The sequence below is a fragment of the Mirounga leonina genome, unplaced genomic scaffold (assembly GCF_011800145.1).
Source record: "Mirounga leonina isolate KUSES-001 unplaced genomic scaffold, KU_Mleo_1.0 Mir_176, whole genome shotgun sequence".
NCBI lineage: Eukaryota > Metazoa > Chordata > Mammalia > Carnivora > Phocidae > Mirounga > Mirounga leonina.
The window spans coordinates 18,276,364-18,299,004 of record NW_023270454.1 but is presented as its reverse complement, the minus strand read 5'-3'; the positions used below and the strand labels follow the sequence as shown (position 1 = coordinate 18,299,004).

Genomic DNA, 22,641 nt, shown 5'->3' with positions numbered 1-22,641 from the left:
TCCTAACATCCTCATGCTAACCCAGAATCATGCTGACAGCAGAAAGCCACCTCTGAATCAGAGGTGCGGTCGCTGTTCTCGGCAATGCCAACCAAAGAGCTGGGACTTGTACAAACAAATCATTGTTTAAGCCACGATGGAAACTTCTGAAAAAGTAACACAAGATAAACCTAATGTAACTTGGAGAAGCCGTAAAGACCTTAGAAATCACATTTCATTGAAAATGGGATGTAATTCTGATACGAAAAACTAAAGCAGTGTAAGCAGTGTATTATAGTGTTAAGGCCAATATTCAGAACTATCTGGATTTTTTTTTTAAAGATTTATTTATTTATTTGAGAGAGCAAGACAGAGCCTGAGTGCGGGCAGAGGGGCAGAGGGAGAGAATCTCAGGCAGACTCCCCGCTGAGCAGGGAGCCTGATCTCACGACCCCGAGATCATGACCTGAACCGAAACCAAGAGTGGGACACTTAACTGACTGAGCCACCCAGGCACCCCTGGATTTTTTTTTTTTTTTAACTCAGAAATGTACCACTAACAAGGGCAACCTGAAACAGCTTTTTCCTTTATTTTCTTATAACTTTAGTTGACTATTTTCTGCTATTACTAATTAGCTTTACTTCAGCTTACTTTTATTGTCTCATCACTGTTATTTACTTTACAGTAGTTTTTAAAATAGTGCTTCCACCAAGCCTGGCACATAGTACATACAGTAGGGAATCAAGAAATGGGCCGTGGCTGCTGAGACAGACTTGGGGAGAAGGACCGAGCTGCACTTTGATCTCTCTGGAAGAGTGAAAAGTTGGTGCTAGGTGGCAGCAGAAGCACAAACCAGACTGGCTTAAGAATATTAGAAGGGAAACTGTAAATGCTTTTTCATCTTAATTAAGAAAAGAAAGGTAATGTTCACCAGATGGGTGATGGAGCGGATCTGAATCAGTACTTTAAATGGGAAACAGACCACAGTTGGAGCTGCAGAGCAGGGAGGATCCCAGTGTTCAATTCAGAGGTGGCTTGAGACTGTCCAATCAAACGGGCATCGCGGGAGTGCGGTGTTCCAACAACATGGCTGAAACTCTGGGCTCTAAACATCGATGTCGCGAAGATTGGTGTGCAGTATTGCCCATTTTCATCTGGGGTGCATCTGCTGTAGGCCGAACGTAATCAAATATTTTTTGAGCTTTCAGTTGACCTTAGTAAGCATTTTTTGAGTACATTCCAGGAACTCTGCTGGGCTCTGGGCAAGGTGAGGAATCCAAGGATGACACGATCTTATCTCAAGATGCTTTCAGTTTGTTGAGAGTTAACGAGTCCGTTTCTTTTGTACTGGATTACAGCCGTGACAGTCATCTGAATTGGAAAAACATTATAAATGAGATCATAAGACATTTTACTTAAATTCAGAATTCTACTTTCCTTAGATTTAAATAGAATGAATATCTATTGCCTACCACATAAAGCCTGTATCATTTGAGCTAATGTCCGTGAGGCATAGGTGGGATGTTCATTCGGATCCACGGGCTGCAATGTGAGCCAACAAAACATTATTAGTTGATATTATTTGTGTTGTCATTTTTTTTTTTTACCAACTTCTGTGTTTAGATGTTGTTTGAAATTTGTTAATGAGTTGGTAGCTGGTCTCCCCACTTGTGGGCTCAATCAGGAAATGAAACAGGTAGCAGTCCCTGAAAACCAGTTTGGAAGAACCAGATCCCCAAGTTGGCTTTGCTTGTGCATCGTATGAGAGAGCAGGGGAGCTACCTTTTCTTTAACAACTTAGTGGGGCACAAGGGATTCTCAGGTAGTCTCTGACAGCATGAAAATAACCGTTGAACTATAGCATCTTATTATTTTTTCCTCTCTCCCCCCTTCTTTAGCCAACACTGAAAACTGTAACTATGACTCAGTGGGAGAATCCAACAATGATCACTTCCAACACTTTCCACCTCCCCCTCCAATCCTGGAGACAAGTTCCTTTGAGTTGGCTTCAAAGAACCCGTCTGAGATCCAGCAGGTGAACAGCCCTGAGTTAGGACTCGGCATGGCAGCCCTTCAAATGCAGTTCAATTCTGTTGAGCGGGAAACAAACGGAGTCCATCCCAGCCATGGAGTAAACGGACTGATTAACGGCAAAGCGAACAGTAATAAATCTCTTCCAACACCAGCTGTCCTACTTTCACCCACTAAGGAGCCACCACCTCTGCTTGCCAAACCAAAACTGTGAGTATTTCTGCATGGTTTTTATAATACTTTCCATACCCCTGCTGGATTGCCTTTCTGGCCAGGGAAAGCATTTTGCCTGGACTCAGCTATATGGCAAGTTGCCTTTTCTGCAGGCAAGTCGTCCCTGGCTGATGTGACCTTGCTAACAAGGTGGGGGGGGGGTGTCCTTCAAAAATATAAAAGATGCCTAAAAATGAAGAAGGTAAATGAGAAGCTTGGTTAAATGTACCCTTTGCTAAAAGTCATAACTGGTTTCAGCTGTAAAAATATCCGTTCATGGCGTGGCCTTCCAATGTATAGCAAGGATGTAGCCACTCCCCAGAGGTGATGGGAAAGGAGACCTACTTTGAGCCTGCTATTTTAAAAACATTTCCAAATGTTTTAAATTTAAGAATCAGTAAGGAAATCCGATAGAGATAATCCTGGGAAGACTGAAAGCTGAGGATGGAAATTCAGTGTGCAGAACCTGAGGAGGGGAGTGAACCCAGAGATAACCAGGGCCCTCAGGAAGAAGAGTGCCCCTTACCACACAGCCTCCTTGGCTTTGGAATTCCATAGAACTGTTTATTTCCATGAATGCCACCTTCATATTTGACATCCATTATTTCCTTAGGATGGTAAACCTTACATGAGCTGTCTTATTGGCACCACACAGCAGAGAGTTGTTACGAATAGAGCCATTACAACGTCAGAGAGCGGCAGAAATCAATGAACTCAGTAGGTTCTATCATAGCACAACAGACCTTGAATTACTGCCCTGATAGAGGTCAGTGGAGATGTCATATGTAACATATACATACCTATGAGGTCACGTTTCCATGAGAATGAATTTGCCAGAATCTAGGAATTACTGTTTCCCTAGGATTGAACAGCCTACTCTTGTCTCCCTGTCATCAGCTCGTTTGTTAGAAATGTTAGAATGCATACGATATTTTGAATTAGAATGTCTTACATTTGTACATCACTTTGTTTACTCAGTGATTTCATGAGCCTTGTTAGACTAATCAAATAAATCAGCCACAGAATGTCTTAAGTTAGCAAATGGGCAGACAGTTTTAGAAGAATAAACTTCTGGACAATCTTGTGTTGCAGTTTCCAAAATCTGTCTATTACTACCCTGCACTCCATTTTGCATTTAGGCCAAGCTCATTTTTCAGGCAGTGGGGCTCCTAGGTGTGTATAGAGCGGTGTGAAAAATAGCAGCTGAACACTGAAGATGATGAGCAGGTAGAATGAACTGAGAAGTGGCAGCCTTACAAGAGAATTATACCCTGGTAGCTCCAACCCATAAAATTAATTGCCACTGCTGACTCCTTTTACCTTTGGGTTTTGAATATGTATTTGTAGTGCTTTTAATGAAACGAGGGACCTGCTCTCCTGAGGAAGATTTTTAATGATGAGGACTTGACTGTGCTCTTGATTAAATGAAGTGTATCTACCATAATGGCTGTCATAAATTGGATATAAATCACAGGAAAGCAAACATGAGGAGCTGTCAACAGGCGTTTACAGCCCTTCTTATCTCGGGACTTTCAGCAGCTCGTCAGCTCATGGCTCTGCTTTACAGAGATGCCAGTGTGTGTGGTGAGGGGGGTGTGTGTCTACAAAAGAAAACAATTCTGTGTTTAATGAGAAGAGGAGTAACATAGGGGCACCTGGGTGGCTCAGGCGGTTGAGCTTCTGACTCTTGATTTCGGCTCAGATCATGATCTCAGGGTTGCGAAATCGAGCCCTGCGTTGGGCTCCTTGCTCAGTAGGGAGTCTGCTTGAGATTCTCTCTCTCTCCTCCCTTTGCCCCTCCCCCCAGTCATGCTCACGCTCTCTCTCTCAAATAAATCAGTCTTTAAAAAAAAAAAGATGAGTAACTTAAGTACAAGTTTAAGAGTGACACCGTGATTTGCTTATTAGTCAGATATTCAATACAACATAAGGTAGAGGAAAAATGGACTTTAGTGTTTAATATCCATATAAAGGGGTTACTCCCTGCTTCATGAGGAAATTTAGGGAAAGGCAGAGAGCACCTAATCACAAAACCTGGTAGCTTAGAAATAACGTTACTTGTACCAAGTTTTACCACTGTTTTTTTTTTCTCCCAAATCTTTATGTGCTTAAGTATATCCTTAGAGTATCACTTAATTCTTTTCATATTGTATTATTACCTGCAGTTTACTAGGTAGAAAATAAAATATGTGATGACACCTTCAAAATACATATTTTAAAGTTTTCTTTAATACTTTTTTGGATTTGTTTTAATTACAAAGTAAATGCATGCTCGATGTGCCAATTCAAACAATATGGAAGTAATTAAAGAAAAAGTGAACACTATTTGCTTTTCTTCTTCCATCCTGCCTTTTTGAAGTTACCAGTGTTACTTGTTTGGTCTGGTCTTTCACTCTTGTATTCTCATGGTCTTTTCTGAAAAGGTTTCTCATTGTTTTAAAAGTGGTATCCATTGATAGAGGAGTGCTCTATCATTCCATGGAATGACATCTGCAATAATTCAGAATGGCATTGAAGTTATTGACGAGGACCACAGGTAACTGCCAAGTACAATTCTTACACGTGTCTATTTCTTTTTGGACACTGGGGAGAAAATGAAATTTTGCCTCATTGTTGGCAGTGAAAAAGTATGCATTGCTCTAATCTTTTTCCATTAGCCTGTGATTTTATTCCCTTTCATGAAAGGAGAGGCTTATATTTTGGGAATTCATGGTGTTTCATTCTTCTGAATCATTTGTAATCAAATAGGAAACAATTAGGAGGGGGGCAAATAATAGGAATTAAAACATTTACTCTTGGAATAAATTAACCTGAAAATCGTGTTTGACTTGTTAGATTCCTGAGGAAAGATCATTTTCAAAAAGAAAATCTCTTTGCGTTTTTTCTCTCAGTAGTTCCAATACTGATAATGAGAAGAAAAAAAAAATCAAAGACTAAAGTGGAAAGATAGATATGTCATGAATTCTTTTCTTTAGCAAGGTCCAGCCCTGATCCCTTCTAACCCAACTGAAGTCCTCACCAATAGCTTTGCAACCCTCCCAGACTTGCAGCTGAATCTGCCCTACCTGCCTGAGGGTGAGTTTCCCTGCTTAGTGTCCTGTTGATATCCACTTAGTTTCTGCATCTCTCAGTGTCTTTGTCTCAGATACTGTCCCTCAGGTGTAAGTTTAACACGATTCAATATAGGCCGTTCAGTAAGTGCCAGATGCTATGCACACTGGATTTGTGGCATAACTTTACCACTTGCTGTGGGAACAGAAGTGCACTTAGAACACTACACAGGAAAAAATTCATAAATGAGAGTTACTTATGTGGCTTAATGTCTGATACTCAAAATCTTCTATCACAGTGCGAAGAAAAGAAGCAAGGTGCTTAAGTCATATTTCTTCTCAAAGAAAAAGAGAAAGGAATAAATATAAACTTAACTTATGAGCTATTTGTTACATTATTTTCCTTGTTAGGAGTGCACCATATAAGTTTATTGCCTCCCACTCTCTGCAAATTATGTCTGAAGATTCAAAATAAACATAGGGCTCAGTTTGTTAATAGGAAACAAAATCCCTGTTTCTCTTTTATTCCTGCCAAAACACAGTTCTTCAAAGGCATGGATATGCATGGGATCCCCAGGAATAAACCCTAGAGGAAAACTTGGGAATGCCAAATTTAGTAGGTGATTTGCAAAGCATATAGAAAAGCATGGTCATGTTTTTCCACTGAGCTCACCTCCTGAATTAGACCAAACAATATCTAAATAACATGCTGCTTTCAGATCCCATTTGCTTCTTTGTTTTTAATATTCTTCCTGTCTTGTGCGAGGGAAGTAGAATATAAACTTGTGTAAGAAGCAAAATGAGAAGTCCAAAGGGAGATTTCTAAAGGGTGAATCAACAGGCAAGTCCTTGCACCCAGAAACAGGACAAGTCAGCAGATAAGATGATACATGTTCATCACCCTGGTGCTGGTAATATACACCTTAGCCTGAAAGTCCATGCCTTTGACTGGAAGAATGATAATGAAATGTTTTTCAGAATTTTTAACACGCTTAATTAACAGCTAAGCTAGGTATGGATTTAACTCTCTTTGCTCCTATTTTTACTGCTTTCTCTTCTGCTGGCCTCTAAAGAGAAAACAGCATCATCATTTCCTATCTGAAAAGGGTAAAATGAATCAGGCTTTTTGAGAGTGGCATTTCACTACCTTCGGTTCTGTCTTTGCCCTTTCTCTCAGTCCTACCCTTAGACACCTACTTGCTCCTGCAGTTCTTGCCTCAAGAGAGGGGGGGCGTGTTCTATAAACCCCTTCATACTAAGGTCCTTGGGATCTTGTGCATCATGACAGTGCAGTTGCGGACTGACAAAGCAAAGCTGCATCTTCATGCTAATAAGCGATAATAAGCAGCGTGTGTAGTCAGAGACCCGTCCTTTTCACTGCGTGTGCAGGGACGAGAATGCTGTGTTGGAGAGATCCAAGAGGAGGAAATAGCAGCCTGTATCCCTCTCTTTATCAGTGATTGAACTGCACCCGGCTTGCTATATTTGGAAGTTCCTTAAGGTTTCCTCCACACTTCAAGCACAAGTTGTTCCCTTGCCTGGAATGTTCTACTCCCCAGAATGTTCTGCTACTAATAGCTGGCTCCTTCTTGCTTTTGACTCCCAGCTTAATGTCACCACCTCCCTTGACCACCCAACCTAAAGCTAATTCTCCAGCTATTCAACCCAGCTATTCTCCAATAAATCATCCTCTTTCATGACCGCAGAGCATGTAACTCTTTCTGATAGCTTCCTATTGACTTCTTGTTAGTGTGTGTCCTGCTTTTGCCCCACTATTATAAGGTAAGCTTTTTGAGAGTAGAAACCTTAACCATTTTTCACCAGGACCTAGATCAGGGCCTGACATGCTCAAAAACATTTCTGAATGAATGAAGCAAGAACAGACCAACAAAAAGGAAGAGCAGGGCCTCCCGTGATTAGAGCAGGCCTGTTTTTTCTATTTAACTTCACACCTAGGTGTGCTGTGAGACTTTGTTTTCAAATCTTACCAGTTCCAGAATTTTCCCACTTAATCATACTTTTCCAGCTGACCTCATTCACCTTATACACAGAATGATATGAAGAACTAAATAAGAATCCTCTGGACTAAAATACATTGGAAAAGTTTGTCCAGCCAAGTTACTCAATTTAGAGACCCTTTCAACTCCTCCCCCTTTTCTCCTGTGTTCTCATTTCATTAACATCTTACTTTAAAACATCCTGGAGGAAGTGAGACATTTGGAAGGTCTAAGAGGACATTTTCCTTCTCGAGTACATACTTACAGCATCAGCTGGCCACAACACAATCAAACTGCCGAGTTCAAGGTGTGTGTGCTTGACATGTTAACACCCCCAGCAGATGCCAGACTTTTGATGAAAGGCTGAGAGCTTCTGTGCTACTCCCTTCCTGTCCTGTTGATGTTGGACTGCTGCTCAAACTCCAATGTGTGGCTTCGTCAGTATGACTTAGAAAGTTGAACATTTTTCCATCCTTTAACCTCTGCTAATTGGGATGCAAGAACTCACTATATCACTGACATTAGAATATAAATGGTTTCCTAGGTTCTATTCTATAAGCATTACCTTCTAGGTTTAACACACAGGCACACACACAGGCAAGGAGAAGATCAACACAACAGTTTGGGGCAAAATAAGCAACAAAGGTCAAAGAGATGCAATCATCAAGCAATTGTGAAGAGGTCCTTAAATGTACATAAATGTATTTAAGAATCTAGCACTTTGCATTCTCTCACTGTTAATTGAGCATCTGCAAAGTGTTGGATAATGCTGGGTGCTGAGGACACAAAGATGAGAAAGACAAAAGCATTGCTTTTGAATATAATTTAGTGATCTCGAAGATCATATTGGCAAGAATGCATACAAGAATTCTACACATCTTTTAACATTATGTAAATCTTGTAGACCAATGACTGATTCCTAAATTAATTTCAGTGCAATGCAATTACCTTCTCTTCCCAATTTGAGGTTTGGAAGATAAGCCATTCTGCTTTTGATCCTGAAAACTTAATAGGCACCAGCTTCCATTTCTGGTTAAATGTTTTTTTTTTATCTGCTGAGTCTAGTCAAATAACAAAGCAGTTTAGTAGTAGTGAAGGTGCAAACTATGGAACCAGAAGGACCTTCAAAATAATATTAGGGCCAAAAAAAAAAATAGGGCAGAAAGTAGCATTTTCAATTTGTTATAAAATGACATGTGCATGCGCGCGCGCGCGCACACACACACACACACACACACACATTCACCAGGCACATTGGAGAATGGTGAATAAGGAACGTAGGCAAGATCATGGCCCCAGTCCTGTAGCACCTGGCTATGCATGCAGATATGGGCTCATCAATATAATGATGACTTTGCATGAACAGTGTTGGTGTTGGATCACTTTAAAAACAACCCCTCCCTGAAATGGAAAATTCAATCAAGGAACTTCCTGAAGTGTGAAACCTTTAACTTCCTGAAGTGTGAAGGAATAACATTATGATGTATTCTTCCTCATGATTTTTTTCATGTAAAAATTGGCTCTGACACAGTGTCACATTCTTAGATATTAGAATAACAGTTCTTTGCCATGCTAGTGTTTTGGTGAATGTAGTGTTTTAATTACATTTCCAAAAGGAGGTTGAGTCCTTATTTTTATGGCTAGTTGTCTTACTTGGTGTCTAAAATATAGTTGGAAATACTTCCAGATACCCTGTGTACATTCAAAGTGGTACTCAACCACCTGTAAGAAATACTATATATATATCTCAAATATTAGATGCCTTCCAAGAAAGAGCACCATGATAGTGCAATATTTCTTCAACATTTCCATCTCATCTTGCTTCAGTATGTATGAGAGTTCCTTTAGTGATTACAAAGTAAGTTGAAAAAAGTCCCTGCCAGGTAGGGGCCTTTTTGAAGGGAGAGGGCTCAGCTCAGAGATCAGACGGAGCCACATATGAACAGCATGCTCAGAGATGATACCTTGGATCTCCTGTTGAAATAACAATGTAGTGTTAAGCCCCCCCAAATAGAAACAGTTATATATGCAGCTTAATATTAATTTTATGAGAAATAAAATCTTAAACCAACTAAAATGTGTATTTTTATTAGAAGGAAATAGATTAAAATAATGCTATTGGTTCTCTGGTGGAGTTTTGAGCAGATTATATTTTCTTGTTAGTTGATCTTGGGTTTCCAACTTCTTTTTTAAGATTTTATTTATTTGAGAGAGAGAGAGACAGACAGAGATAGCGAGAGAGAGCAAGAGCAGGGAGGAGACAGAGAAGCAGGCTCCCCACTGAGCAGGGAGCCCGATGCGGGGCTCCATCCCAGGACTCTGGGATCATGACCTGAGCCGAAGGCAGATGCTTAACCGATCGAGCCACCCAGGTGCCCCAGATGCTCCAGGTTTTCAACAATAAAGTTTATTACATTTGTAATTACAGAGTATTTTTTTGAAGGAAATAAACACTTCCAATTCTGTCTCCTCCATCCTCCCTTCTGCATTTAACATCAGCTCATTCTTCTCTTCATCATAGATGCTCCCTGGTCAATAAGAATAACCAAGCTCAATTTTGAGCACAGTTGGAAGCAGAATGTTCTGGCACTGAATGCTCTCACTTTCCCTCTTGGAGCTCCTCTCTTCTAGGAGCCAACGGCTTCAGGATTCCATCTGGGTTTCTAGAACCCACCTTAGGAAGCCCTCCCCAGAAAATGTCCTAAACTCCAAAATGACTTTGCTTTTCCATGAACACTTTCTCTAACACCCCCACACCAACCAAAACTCCCATTCTTTCAGTTGTACATCTGAAAAGTGACAGGAATAAGATAATTTTTCACCTTAAAGCCAAAAATAAGCCAACTGTTTTGAAAACCATCATTTAACATATAGTCCATAGAAGGCCTTCCACAGAAAGGAGGATGAAAACTTTTCCCTCAGAAGTAGCAGTGAAGGGGAAAAGATGTGGGAATGGAAAACTGAGGTTCCAAGTCAAATAACACTATTACCAGTAAAATAGGTGATGAAGGCATTTGCTGAACTAGGAAGGATAATTGTGGTAAATGTGAAATTAAGAACAGTGAAAAAGGCTGAAGACAACTCTGAGAAGTGATCAGGAGTACCGAAAAAGGAGTCACACATTTCCTAGCAAGAGTGAGAAACCTAAATTAGACTCAGCATGTTTTGTGACTTTATTTCAATCATAATCTGTACTCTGAAGGGAGGAACTGGCAAGATGCAGAAGTATAATATTTAAAGTCATGGTCCTCAAGAAGTGTCATTGAAATCCTCATTCAAGCAGTATGTGGCATCAGAAAGGAAATGGTAAGCCACATCAGGACTTAAGGGGGGAAGAGCTATGACTTAAGAAAATGGAAGTAACAACAAGAGGGAAAATGACTCAAAGGGAGAGTGAGATGGGAAGATAGGGAAAGGGACCAGTGTTTGTGATCAGAGGACTCTGAAAGGTCAAAATCTTAAGAAAGAACGAACCTCCAAGTGATGAAGGAATTTAAGAGATTATCTGTGTGCGTGGCTAGTTGAGGTAGAAGTTAAGGTCATCACAGTAGAGGAAGTGGTCGAGGAACCATGAAGTCAAGATGTTAGAAGGAACTGAACATGGATGATGGCCAAAGGTGATGGCGGGAAATGAAAGGCTAACAGTAAAGTCATTGAGAAAAGAGGAAATGGCTGAGGTTGTTGGTGACAGGCAAGGAAGAGAGAGATTGTAGGTGGAGCACAGACTTCAAAAGAGAAGCAGATGTTGGGTGATAATGGAAAAACTGTTGTAAGAAAAGCGTTGGGAGGGGCACCTGGGTGGCTCAGTCGGTTAAACGTCTGCCTTTCAGCTCAGGTCATGATCCCGGGGTCCTGGGATGGAGCCCCACAGCGGGCTCCTTGCTCAGTGGGGAATCTGCTTCTCCCTCTACCTCTGCCGCTCCCCCTGCTTGTGCGTGCTTTGTCTCTCTGTCAAATAAATAAATATAAATCTTTAATAATAATAAAAAAGAATAGCATTGGAAAACAGGGAGCATATGGGGCCCTCCATGCTCAAAGAAGATCATGATGAAGTTAGTAACATCATCAAGGAAAGAAATTTCAGTTAAGACAAAAGCATTTCTGATGAGAATGGAAAGTGAGGATGTTGGTTAGAAACAGTCAAAGAATCTCATAGACAATAGAAGGAATCTGGAGAAGGATCTAAGGGACAACTAGAGAATGAAGAACAAGGAGACAGCTGTAGGGGAGAGGTTTGCATCCCAGGAAGTAAGCTGAGAGAATAAGAGAACACGAATATCCTGGGGGATCACTTGCTGTTATTTCATGAAGATTATTTGTAGTTGGAAGCTGATAGAGCAATTTCCAGTATAATTCATACTTCTTTTTGGTGCCCTATGTCAGTTACATTCCAGCACCATGATCCATTTTATGGTTCCTAACCTTTTCTATCCAAGGCAGACCTTGAGTTGGGTTTTTATTGAACAAGCCTATTTCCTATATTTGGATATTTTGAAACAATTGTTCTCAATTAACGAGTCTCTCATCCATATAAATCGGATTTCACTTTGTGTCTTCAACTTTTACTACTGGAGAATTTATTTCTGTATACTTCGGGCTAAAATACGGTAGGTTGCCAATTTTTTACCATTGATTTATTTTTTTTGCGAATGTGTAAGTTTTTCATTAAAACTAATACATCACCTAATGGTGAGAACATTAGTAACAGGGAGGTTTATTTTAGTTGGTTTCTGTTACATATGTAAAAGCAGACGGTTCATTTTCTCAACAAACCTAAGAATGACTACTTCCTTACTTGACTAAAGTTATGATTATACAGACCTTATGGATAACACTGGAACCTATGTAGATTTTTGAAAACCTTTTCCATATGTGGCAAGGAATTAGATATTCTTTCATTTGGTTTTAAGAATAATTCATATATTAAGCTAATTCAATAAACTATGCAGATTTTCATGAAACGAGTTGGCTGGAAAAATCACATGTAAGTTGAACACATAAATTTGCTTCATGATTCAAAAGGGAACTGTAAATTAATTGCAGAGTCTCAAACTTTGCTATACTAGGTTCGTGTCTTCTGACCTCGGGATGTGACGGTTCCCACAGATATAATACCGCCTGCTCTGTTTCTGAAGGCTTCTGTGAGTATGCACATTGATTGTAAAGGTTTTTAATCCTGCTCAGAGGAAATGCCCCAGCAAATCTATCCATCTACTTAATTTCTACATCCACATTCCCACTGTGTTTGCTCTACCCCATCACTGTGTTTGCTCTACCCCATCTCAACCTTGAAAATGTATTTGCTCTGTGCCCTGCTCCATTTCACAGTATTCTTTAAGTCTGTTTTTTTTTTTTTTTAATTTAAGTGGAATGATGGAGGTATCTACAGTGGGTAGCATTTGAAGAACTCCAGATGAGAGCCTCCTGATATGAAGCTAGTAAAACCATGGAATCACCAATATACTATCCAAATATTTTTACTTTACTATGTATGTCAGGAACCAAAAAGAGTTAGGTGCAGTTATCTGCTATTCCTTTTCCTCAGAAGAGTTTATAAATAGGTCAGATATGGGTAATTATATGCCTCAGCTATAATTTTAAACTTGCTGCTTTCCTAGTAATTGGCATTAAATGTGAAGGTTGTGAAAGATTTCTGGAAAGACCACAAAATATTTTCTTGTCCTCAATTCTTTCTTTGTTCAAATAGTTCATATGCCATATGGTTTCAGGAATGTATCATTATATTTATTGTTTGTAGCAAAAAAAAAAAAAAAAAAGCCATAAAAGATGGCCCGAGTTCAGCGCAGTGCAAAGTAAAAAAGTCTTTTGTTCTCTGTACTTTCTAAAATCAAGTTTATAGTTTGGACTTCCATATAGTTCTAGCCACGGGGTAAATCCTTGCTCTGGATGATTGTGTTTTCATGACTCGTGCCTTCCGCTCCTTCATAGCTCTTGCTTTCTTCAAAGGGCATCCTTTAAAACAAATGTGAAATGATCACACTTATTTGTATTCTACCACAAAGCAATTTTACACAGAGAGGAGAGGATTATTCATGATGAAGCGTTCTAGAATAACATCAAGAGTTCCACTGCATGTTTTTGTTCTAATTATTCTACCATTAAAGAGCAGAATTATATTTGGTTGTGTCATTATTAAAATTTCTGATACTAAACAGCTGCCTTACTAGAGAAAAGTATAATAAAGAATTTTTTGTTTTTACCAAAACTTGGCAGAGGGAGGTTTCTAAAAGCAATTGCATGGCTCCAGAGCATCCTTTTGCTTGAAAAGTTGATTTACACTGAAGACCCTTGTCCCCATTTCACCACGATAGCAGCTAGAGAGAAATTTGCATTTTGTTATTTTGCATTATAACCAATGAACAAAAGCTGCCTTTGTTGACTCTGAAGTTCTGCCTGGTGCTATACTGTGAGCAACCGTTCTGCTTTTGCTTTGTAGCTGGTGCCGTATCTAATCTGCTGTCTTCTCAGACTGGAAGGTCTTAGAGTAGATTAAATGCAGGCAGGCAAATATGCAGACTTGAACCTGCCCCAAACATAGAACTATGGATTTGGATGGAATGAGGAGAATGCGAAGGGTCCATGCTAGCAGGAGGTATCTAAGACATCTGCCAATTTGGAGTGTTTTGGGGAGCCCATCCTGTGACTCTACATCTGTGTCATGGGGCTGAGTGGGAGGTTGGTTTGAGTTAAGTTGACATTTTCATAAGTGCATAACCTCTGAAAAGTGACCAGAAGTTACTCCAACTTTGTTGATGTCTGCAGATATATAAATGAAAGTTTTGAATCCATGTCCTTCTCCCAGATCAGTCAGAACTGTACACTCCGAGTAGACTAGAATAAAGTAGTTTTAGATGATTTGAGAAAATAACCATGCTCCTCTTGCTAACTGCATTCCACCTGGTTATGAGCAATCTGTGAGATACAATCCCAGATCAATAGGTCTTTTTTTCTCCTCGTGTCAGATTTCCCCCATGATCTAGTTTCATATGAAATTTATAAATTCATAAACATCAACATTTCTTATTCTAGGAAAGTATTCATTTCTGGGGTCATGGTGAATTTAGCATGTACTGCAGTTTACTGTCTAAAGGTAAAACAGGATTATCATGGAATTCATAAAAATTGAAAAACCACCAAATACATTCATAAGCCAAGAGACTTCCATCTTGCACCAGACACTCCACCCCTAATAAAGGCAAGTAATAGTTCGGATATTTATTCTGACAGAAGCCATTGTTGTCATCCTGTACTTAGAACAAGGAGACATTTTTGACATTTGTTCCTCCAGAAACTTCTTGCTACTACTTATGTAACCTGGACATGTTTCATAGTGATATGACATTTCAAAACAAAGAATTATTCCATCACAAAAAATTGTGTAAGAGACTTGGTACAAATATGAGCAATCAGTATTAATTACTGAAATATTTGGAAAATGACCCTGTGGTACATTTGCACTTTATTTTTCCAGTCTTGGTCATGGATTTTTTTTTCCACACTGAACCATTTTTTTTGTTAGGTCTCATTGGGACCATCAGTGCAGCTAGTCAGTATCTTTTTTGTTTTTCTCATGACATCTTTCTGCTGCAAAAGTAGTGCCCCTGAAATGCAGCACACCTCCCTCCTGGACTTCCCCATCCTCTGCTCCATTCTTGACTAGCTCTCAAATCCTGATGCACAGCCATTCCCCTAAAACCTCCTTCAACATCATCCTGGAAGTGCTTTTCATCTTTTTCCTGTGCTGGCTCCCTCAGTTCCTAAGGCTCTCTGTTTCATTTTTTTGTTCTCTTATTTACCAGAAGCGCACCCTCTGGCAGCTTTCAAAGAAAGAGTGTAGGACAAATTGTTTCTAGACCCTACTTCTCTGATATCCTCACACTGAATTGATAGTTTGGCCGGGTTTAGAATTGTAGACTTTACCTAAGATTTTTGAAAGAATTTCTTCAGATCCTTCTAGTTTCTTGTGTTAGTGTAGAGGAATCCTATGGGAATCTGCCTCTGGTCCTTTGTGTGTGACTTTTTTTCATTCTAGAATACATAGATTTTTCTCTTTATCCCTAGTACTCTGAAACTTCTTTGATGATATACAGTATTTTTCAGACACTATAGAGGATATTCAGTGGCCCTTTCAATCTTAAAACTCATGGAAAATTTTCCTGTATTTATTTTTATATTCTCCTCACGTTCTCTGTTCTCTTTCTGAAACTTGTATTAACGTGATGTTAGAACTCCTAAACGGATGTTCTAATTTTCTTGCCAGTTTTCACTGAACTTTCTGTAGATTTTTTCACCTTTGTCTTCCAAATGTTCTGCTGAACTTATTTCTGTCATATTTTTATTTCTCAAGACTTTTTTTCCGTTCTCTAATTTTTTATGGCATCCGATTCTGTTTCATGGATGCCATGATGTCCTTTATCTTTTTACAGATATTAATCATTGGAGTTTCCTTTTGGGGCATAGGGTGACTGTTGTTATAAATTAGCTTCCCTGCATTTTCACTATTCCTTCATGTTCCTTTTCTTCTCCGTGTTTACTTGGACTGAATTTCATGTTTGAGGGTTTTGTTAAATGTCTCTTTGGCACCAACAAGTTGACTGGAATCTGTGATTGGTTTGGATTTGTCACCTGGTCGGCATTACGCTAGGATTGAGCAAGGACCCCAGTTGCCAGTATCTACAGGTCTTTTCTCATAGGTTAATCAATTTCTCCAGAAAGAAAGGTACTCAGTTTCCTTCCTGGAGCAAGGGTGGACAGGACTGGTATTTGCTTGGCAGACAGAATTTGGGAGCTGAACAGTGGAAAGGGGATGCCTTTCATCATTTATTAGATACATTCATTTAATTCCATATCTCCATCTTCAGCCTCTTGTCTTGCTCTTTCATTCTGCTGTTCCAGGTGTTTCTGGATCTGTTTCATACTGATTCTGTGTCCCAGTAATGGAAATCTTCTGTCTCCTGAGATGGTGGAGGAGGAATGGTTTACTAGCTACAAGAGCAGTAGAGTGGGCACGGCTGGTCTCCTACAGATTTTCAACCGATCCTCTTTTTTTTTTTTTTAAGATTTATTTATTTATTTATTTGAGAGAGAGAGAATGAGAGACAGAGAGCACGAGAGGGAAGAGGGCAGAGGGAGAAGCAGACTCCCTGCTGAGCAGGGAGCCCGATGCGGGGCTCGATCCCGGGACTCCAGGATCACGACCTGAGCCGAAGGCAGTCGCTTAACCAACTGAGCCACCCAGGCGCCCCTCAACCGATCCTCTTATAGCCCCATCCCTCTCTCCTACCTTCTGAGGATTCTAGTGGTCAAGTTTTCTGTTGCTCAAATTAGCTTCCTTCTTGTTTACTTCACCTTCTATAGCACTTAGATTTCCACTTTCCTATCCTGCTAACTTGGTGACACCTCATCCATTCACTTTTCATTCCAACGAACTTAAAATATTTTACTTTTCTCTCTCTTCGCCTCCCTCACCCTCTCCCTGACTTCTTTCCTTTCCCATTCCCCCCTCCTTCTCTCCCTTTTTTCAGGATTTAGGGGAAGGAGCAAAAATAAATGTATCTATTCAGTCCACTCTGTTTAAATAAATGCCAATTTATGGCTTTGGACCTTTTTTATTATTTTCATTCTAGTATAGTTAACACACAGTATTATATTAAGTTCAGGTGTACAATATAGTGATTCAACAATTCCGTGTATCATCCAGTGCTTATCATGACAAGTGCACTCCTTAATCCCCATCACTTGTTTCACCCATCCCACTTTCGCTGTGGTAATAAGCATCAATTTGTTCTCTCTAGTCAAGAGTGTGTTGCTTGGTTTATCTCTCTATCTCTCTCACTCGCCCTCTCTCTTTTCCCTTGCTCATTTGTTTCTTAAATTCCACATATGAGTGAAATCATATGGTATTTGTCTTTCTGTGACTTACTTTGTTTAGCATTATACTCTCTAACCTCATCCACATCATTGCAAATGAAAAAGTTTCATTCTTTTTTTACGGCTCAATAATGCTACTATAAACATAGGGGTGCATGTATCCCTTTGAATTAATCTTTGTAATCTTTGGATAAATACCCAGTGGTGTGATTGCTGGATCATAAGGTAGTTTATTTTTAACTTTTTTTTTTTTTTTTAAGAGAGAGAGTATGAGCATGGGAGTGGGCAGAGGGAGAGGAAGAGAGAAACTTTAGCAAACTCCTTGCTGAGCTCGGAGCCTGATGCAGGGCTTGATCTCATGACCCTGAGATTATGACCTGAACCAAAATCAAAAGTTGGACACAGCCAGCTGAGCCATCCAGGTGCCCCTAATTTTTTTTTTAACTTTTTGAGAAACCTCCGTACTATTTCTGGAGCAACTGCACCAGTTTGCAGTCCCACTAACAGTGCAAGAGGGTTCCCCTTTCTCTGCATCCTTGCCAACATTTGTTGTTTCCTGAGTGGTTAATTTTAGCCATTCTGACAGATGTGAGGTGATATCTCTTCATAGTTTTGATTTGCATTTCCCTGATGTTAAGTGATGTTGAGCATCCTTTCATGTGTCTGTTAGTCATCCATACGTCTTTGGAGAAATGTCTGTTCATGTCTTATGCCCATTTTTAAATTGGATTATTTGATTTTTAGGTGTTGAGTTCTAGAAGTTTTTTATATATTTTGGATAGCAACCTTTTATGGGATATGTCATTTGCAAATATCTTCTCCCATTCCATAGGTTACCTTTTAGTTTTGTTGATTGTTTCCTTTGCTGTGCAGAATGGACCCTCTTTTTATTTATTTATTTATTTATTTATTTATTTTTAAAGATTTTATTTATTTATTTGAGACGGAGAGAATGAGAGACAGAGAGCTTGAGAGGGAGGAGGGTCAGAGGGAGAAGCAGACTCCCTGCCGAGCAGGGAGCCCGATGCGGGACTCGATCCCGGGACTCCAGGATCATGACCTGAGCCGAAGGCAGTCGCTCAACCGACTGAGCCACCCAGGCGCCCCGGACCCTCTTTTTAAAGGAAGATTTTTTTTTTCCAACCTAAGAAGGCAGTATAGGACAGAGACAGAATTTCCACCACTGACAAACTAGGTGACCTTGGATAAGCATCCCACTGCCCCTAAGTCCAAGTTTCTTTTTCAGTAAAAGGGAATTATGATAGTACCTAATCAGTACCACAGGATTGTGGTCACATGAAATAATGTGTTGTCATAGAACATGCCACAGGACAAGTACTCAGCTGATACTGCCTGTCATTGTTTCTTATTATAAGAGAATGTTAATGATGAATACTTTGTTACTTGACTATACATACAGAAAGTTTCTGAAATAAGCAACTTGCAAAACTTGTTAGAAAAAAAAACAACAAAAAACAAAAAAACCAAAACGGGCACCTGGGTGGCCCAGATGGTTAAGCGTCTGCCTTCAGCTCAGGTCATGATCCCAGGGTCCTGGGATCAAGCCCCGCATCAGGCTGGGAGCCTGCTTCTCCCTCTGCCTCTGCCTCTTCCCCTGCTCATGCTCTCGCTCTATCTCTGTGTCTCAAATGAATAAATAAAATCTTTAAAAACAAAACAAAACAAAAAACAAGTGAATTCTTTATTATGTTCCTTTTTCTTCCTCTACCTTGAAAATGTGGTGAGGAAAAAAATATATTAATAGAAAAATCACTGACCAATTAGAAGTCTTTGTTTTCATTCAAATCACCCTAGGGTTCCTAGAAATTATACATATTATATATGTACATATAGATATATGCATATTTCACAGTGGGCTGAATATCAGAAATGGGGGTAGTGATGATGGCAGGCTACAGATACTGGGCTACAAAACGTTGATAGACATCTTGTTCTTTTGTAGAAGCTTAGATATACAGTCATGCAGAAAACAGAGTTGACAGAACATTTTGTGTGACATGTTACACACCCCTGGCTAAAGGCTGAAAATTCATACTCACCATGCTTTCTGCTTTGAAATGTTGGAGCCTTCAAAACATTGTATTTTAATAACCAACTGAGATGTCATTAGGGAGATGTTTCTAAATTTGCCAAGGCCTAGAGACATCTCCTATGACAAAGAACTGTGCAAAATAAAATATACCTAGACCTTCCATCCAAGTCTCTGGCATCCAAGAAATCCCTGTTCTACAATATCATCTATACAAAATTTCCCAAGAACTTCTGACACTTTTCTTCCTCGTTCTCTTAAAGTTCCCTCTTTTCCTTTTCCCCTCCTATTACCATGTAATTGACTGGCTTAGAGTCAGAGATAACCAGTCAATAACTTGACGATCAAATCTAGAGATGGTCTAGAGAAGACTTGAATCATTATATGCAAAAAGAAAATGAGTATGTATTGTTTGGGATAAGTCCAGAACAACCTGAATTGACAATGAAAGAACCCAGTAGGCTTTTCTAGGAAAAAGCCAAGCACTTCTCCACTCTTCTCTGCTCCAAAGCCAAACAGCATCACTGGAAGTTTAGAATCATGCAGGGTCTATCAGAAAGGTTACTTAAGGCCAGGGATCCTGACCAGAAAATTTAAAAAGTATAGGGTGTTTAAGAACGGTTCTAAAAGTAAACATGAGCACAAAGTGCAATTCTTCCCTTTTGTTAATCTTAAACGAATTCGTTTCTTTTTTTTTTAAAGATTTTATTTATTTATTTGACAGAGACACAGCGAGAGAGGGAACACAAGCAGGGGGGAGTGGGGGAGGGAGAAGCAGGCTTCCTGCCGAGCAGGGAGCCCGATGCGGGGCTCGATCCCAGGACCCTGAGATCATGACCTGAGCCGAAGGCAGACGCTTAACGACTGAGCCACCCAAGCGCCCCAAACGAATTCGTTTCTTAAGCAGAAACTATCTAAAGGCAAATCAAAGTGTTAGATGGATTTAGAATGTAATTCATCAGAACCTTAAATGCCTATTATATAGATTTGTTTATCCTAATCCGACAGTACAGGCATACCCTGGAGATATTGTGGGTTCGGTTCCAGGACCACTGCAATAAAGCAAATACCACAAGTAAAACAACTCAAATTAATTTTTTTGTTTCCCAGTGCATATAAAATTATATTTACATTATAGTCTATTAAGAGTGAAATATCATGTCTAAAAAAAACCCCAATGTATATACCTTAATTAAAAAATATCTTATTGCTAAAAAATGCTAACCATCATCTGAGCTTTCAGAGTCATAATCCTTTTGCTTGTGGAGGGTCTTGCCTTGATGTTGATGGCTGCTGACTGATCAGGGTGGCTGTTGTTGAAGTTTGGGGTGGCAGTGGCCATTTCTTCAGAAAAGATAACAATGAAGTTTCTCATGAATTGACTCTTCCTTTCAGGAGCGATTTCTCTGTAGCATGTGATGCTGTTTGATAGCATTTTATCCACAGTAGAACTTCTCAAAATTGGAGTTAATCGTCTCAAACCTTGCCACTGCTTTATTAAGTTTATGTAATATTCTAAATTCTTTGTTATCATTTCAACAATCTTCACAGCATCTTCACCAGGAGTAGATTACATTTCAAGAACCACTTTTTTTGCTCAACCATAAGAAGCAACTCCTCATCCTTTCAAGTTTGATGATGAGATCGCAGCAATTCAGGCACATCTTCAGGCTCCACGGCTAACTCCAGTTCTCTTGCTTTGCCCACCACATTTATGCAGTTATTTCCTCCGTCAGACCCCTCAAAGTCATCCTGAGAGTTGGAATCAGTTTCTTCCAAACTCCTGTTAATGTTGATATTCTGACCTCTTCCCATGAATCAAGAATATTCTTTTTTTAAATTTTATTATGTTATATTAATCACCATACATTACATCATTAGTTTTTGATGTAGTGTTCCATGATCCATTGTTTGCATATAACACCCAGTACTCCATGCAGAACGTGCCCTCTTTAATACCCATCACCAGGCTAACCCATCCTCCCACCCCCCTCCCCTCTAGAACCCTCAGTTTGTTTCTCAGAGTCCATAGTCTCTCATGTTCATCTCCCCCTCCCGATTCCCCCCCTTCATTCTTCCCCTCCTATCGTCTTTTTTTTTTTTTTTTTTTAACATATAATGTAGTATTTGTTTCAGAGGTACAGGTCGGTGATTCAACAGTCTTGCACAATTCACAGTGCTCACCATAGCACATACCCTCCCCAATGTCTATCACCCAGCCACCCCATCCCTTCCACCCCCCACCACTCCAGCAACCCTCAGTTTGTTTCCTGAGATTAAGAATTCCTCATATGGGGCGCCTGGGTGGCTCAGTTGGTTAAGCGACTGCCTTCGGCTCAGGTCATGATCCTGGAGTCCCTGGATCGAGTCCCGCATCGGGCTCCCTGCTCGGCAGCGAGCCTGCTTCTTCCTCTGACCCTCCCCCCTCTCATGTGCTCTCTCTTTCTCTCTCTCATTCTGTCTCAAATAAATAAATAAAATCTTAAAAAAAAAAATTCCTCATATCAGTGAGGTCATATGATACATGTCTTTCTCTGATTGACTTATTTCACTCAGCATAACACCTTCCAGTTCCATCCATGTCGTTGCAAATGGCAAGATCTCATACCTTTTGATGGCTGCATAATATTCCATTGTGTGTGTGTGTATGTGTGTGTGTGTATATATATATATATACCACATCTTCTTTATCCATTCTTCTGTTGATGGACATCTTGGCTCTTTCCATAGTTTGGCTATTATGGACATTGCTGCTATAAACATCGGGGTGCATGTACTCCTTCGGATCCCTCCATTTGTCTCTTTGGGGTAAATACCCAGTAGTGTAATTGCTGGGTCATATGGTAGCTCTATTTTCAACTTTTTGAGGAACCTCCATACTGTTTTCCAGAGTGGCTGCACCAGCTTGCATTCCCACCAACAGTGTAGAAGGGTTCCCCTTTCTTGGCATCCCCGCCAACATCTGTTGTTTCCTGACTTTTTAATTTTAGCCATTCTGACTGGTGTGAGGTGGTATCTCATTGAGGTTTTGATTTGGATTTCCCTGATGCCAAGCGATGTTGAGCATTTTTTCATGTGTCTGTTGGCCATTTGGATGTCTTCTTGGGCAAAATGTCTGTTCATGTCTTCTGCCCATTTCTTGATTGGATCATTTGTTCTTTGGGTGTTGAGTTTGGTAAGTTCTTTATAGATTTTGGATACTAGCCCTTTATCTGATATGTCATTTGCAAATACCGTCTCCCATTCTGTCGGTTGTCTTTTGGATTTGTTGACTGTTTCTTTTGCTGTGCAAAAGCTTTTTATCTTGATGAAGTATGGCATCTAGAATGGTGAATCCTTTCTAGGAGGTTTTCAGTTTACTTTGCCCGGATCCATCAGAGGAATCCTTATCCATGGCAGCTATGGCTTTGTGAAGTGTATTTCTTGAAT

At 39.9% G+C, this 22,641-nt stretch overlaps 1 protein-coding gene across 5 annotated transcripts in view; it reads left to right on the top strand.

Annotated features, from left to right (window-relative positions):
• Positions 1 to 22,641, top strand: part of PALLD (palladin, cytoskeletal associated protein) — a 428,477-nt gene that overhangs the window by 217,149 nt on the left and 188,687 nt on the right. For all 5 annotated transcript variants that reach the window (XM_035022736.1, XM_035022734.1, XM_035022732.1 and 2 more), the window contains exon 10: positions 1,879 to 2,221. In XM_035022736.1, coding sequence (XP_034878627.1) covers positions 1,879 to 2,221 — 343 coding nt within the window. The remainder of the gene's footprint in view (positions 1 to 1,878; positions 2,222 to 22,641) is intronic.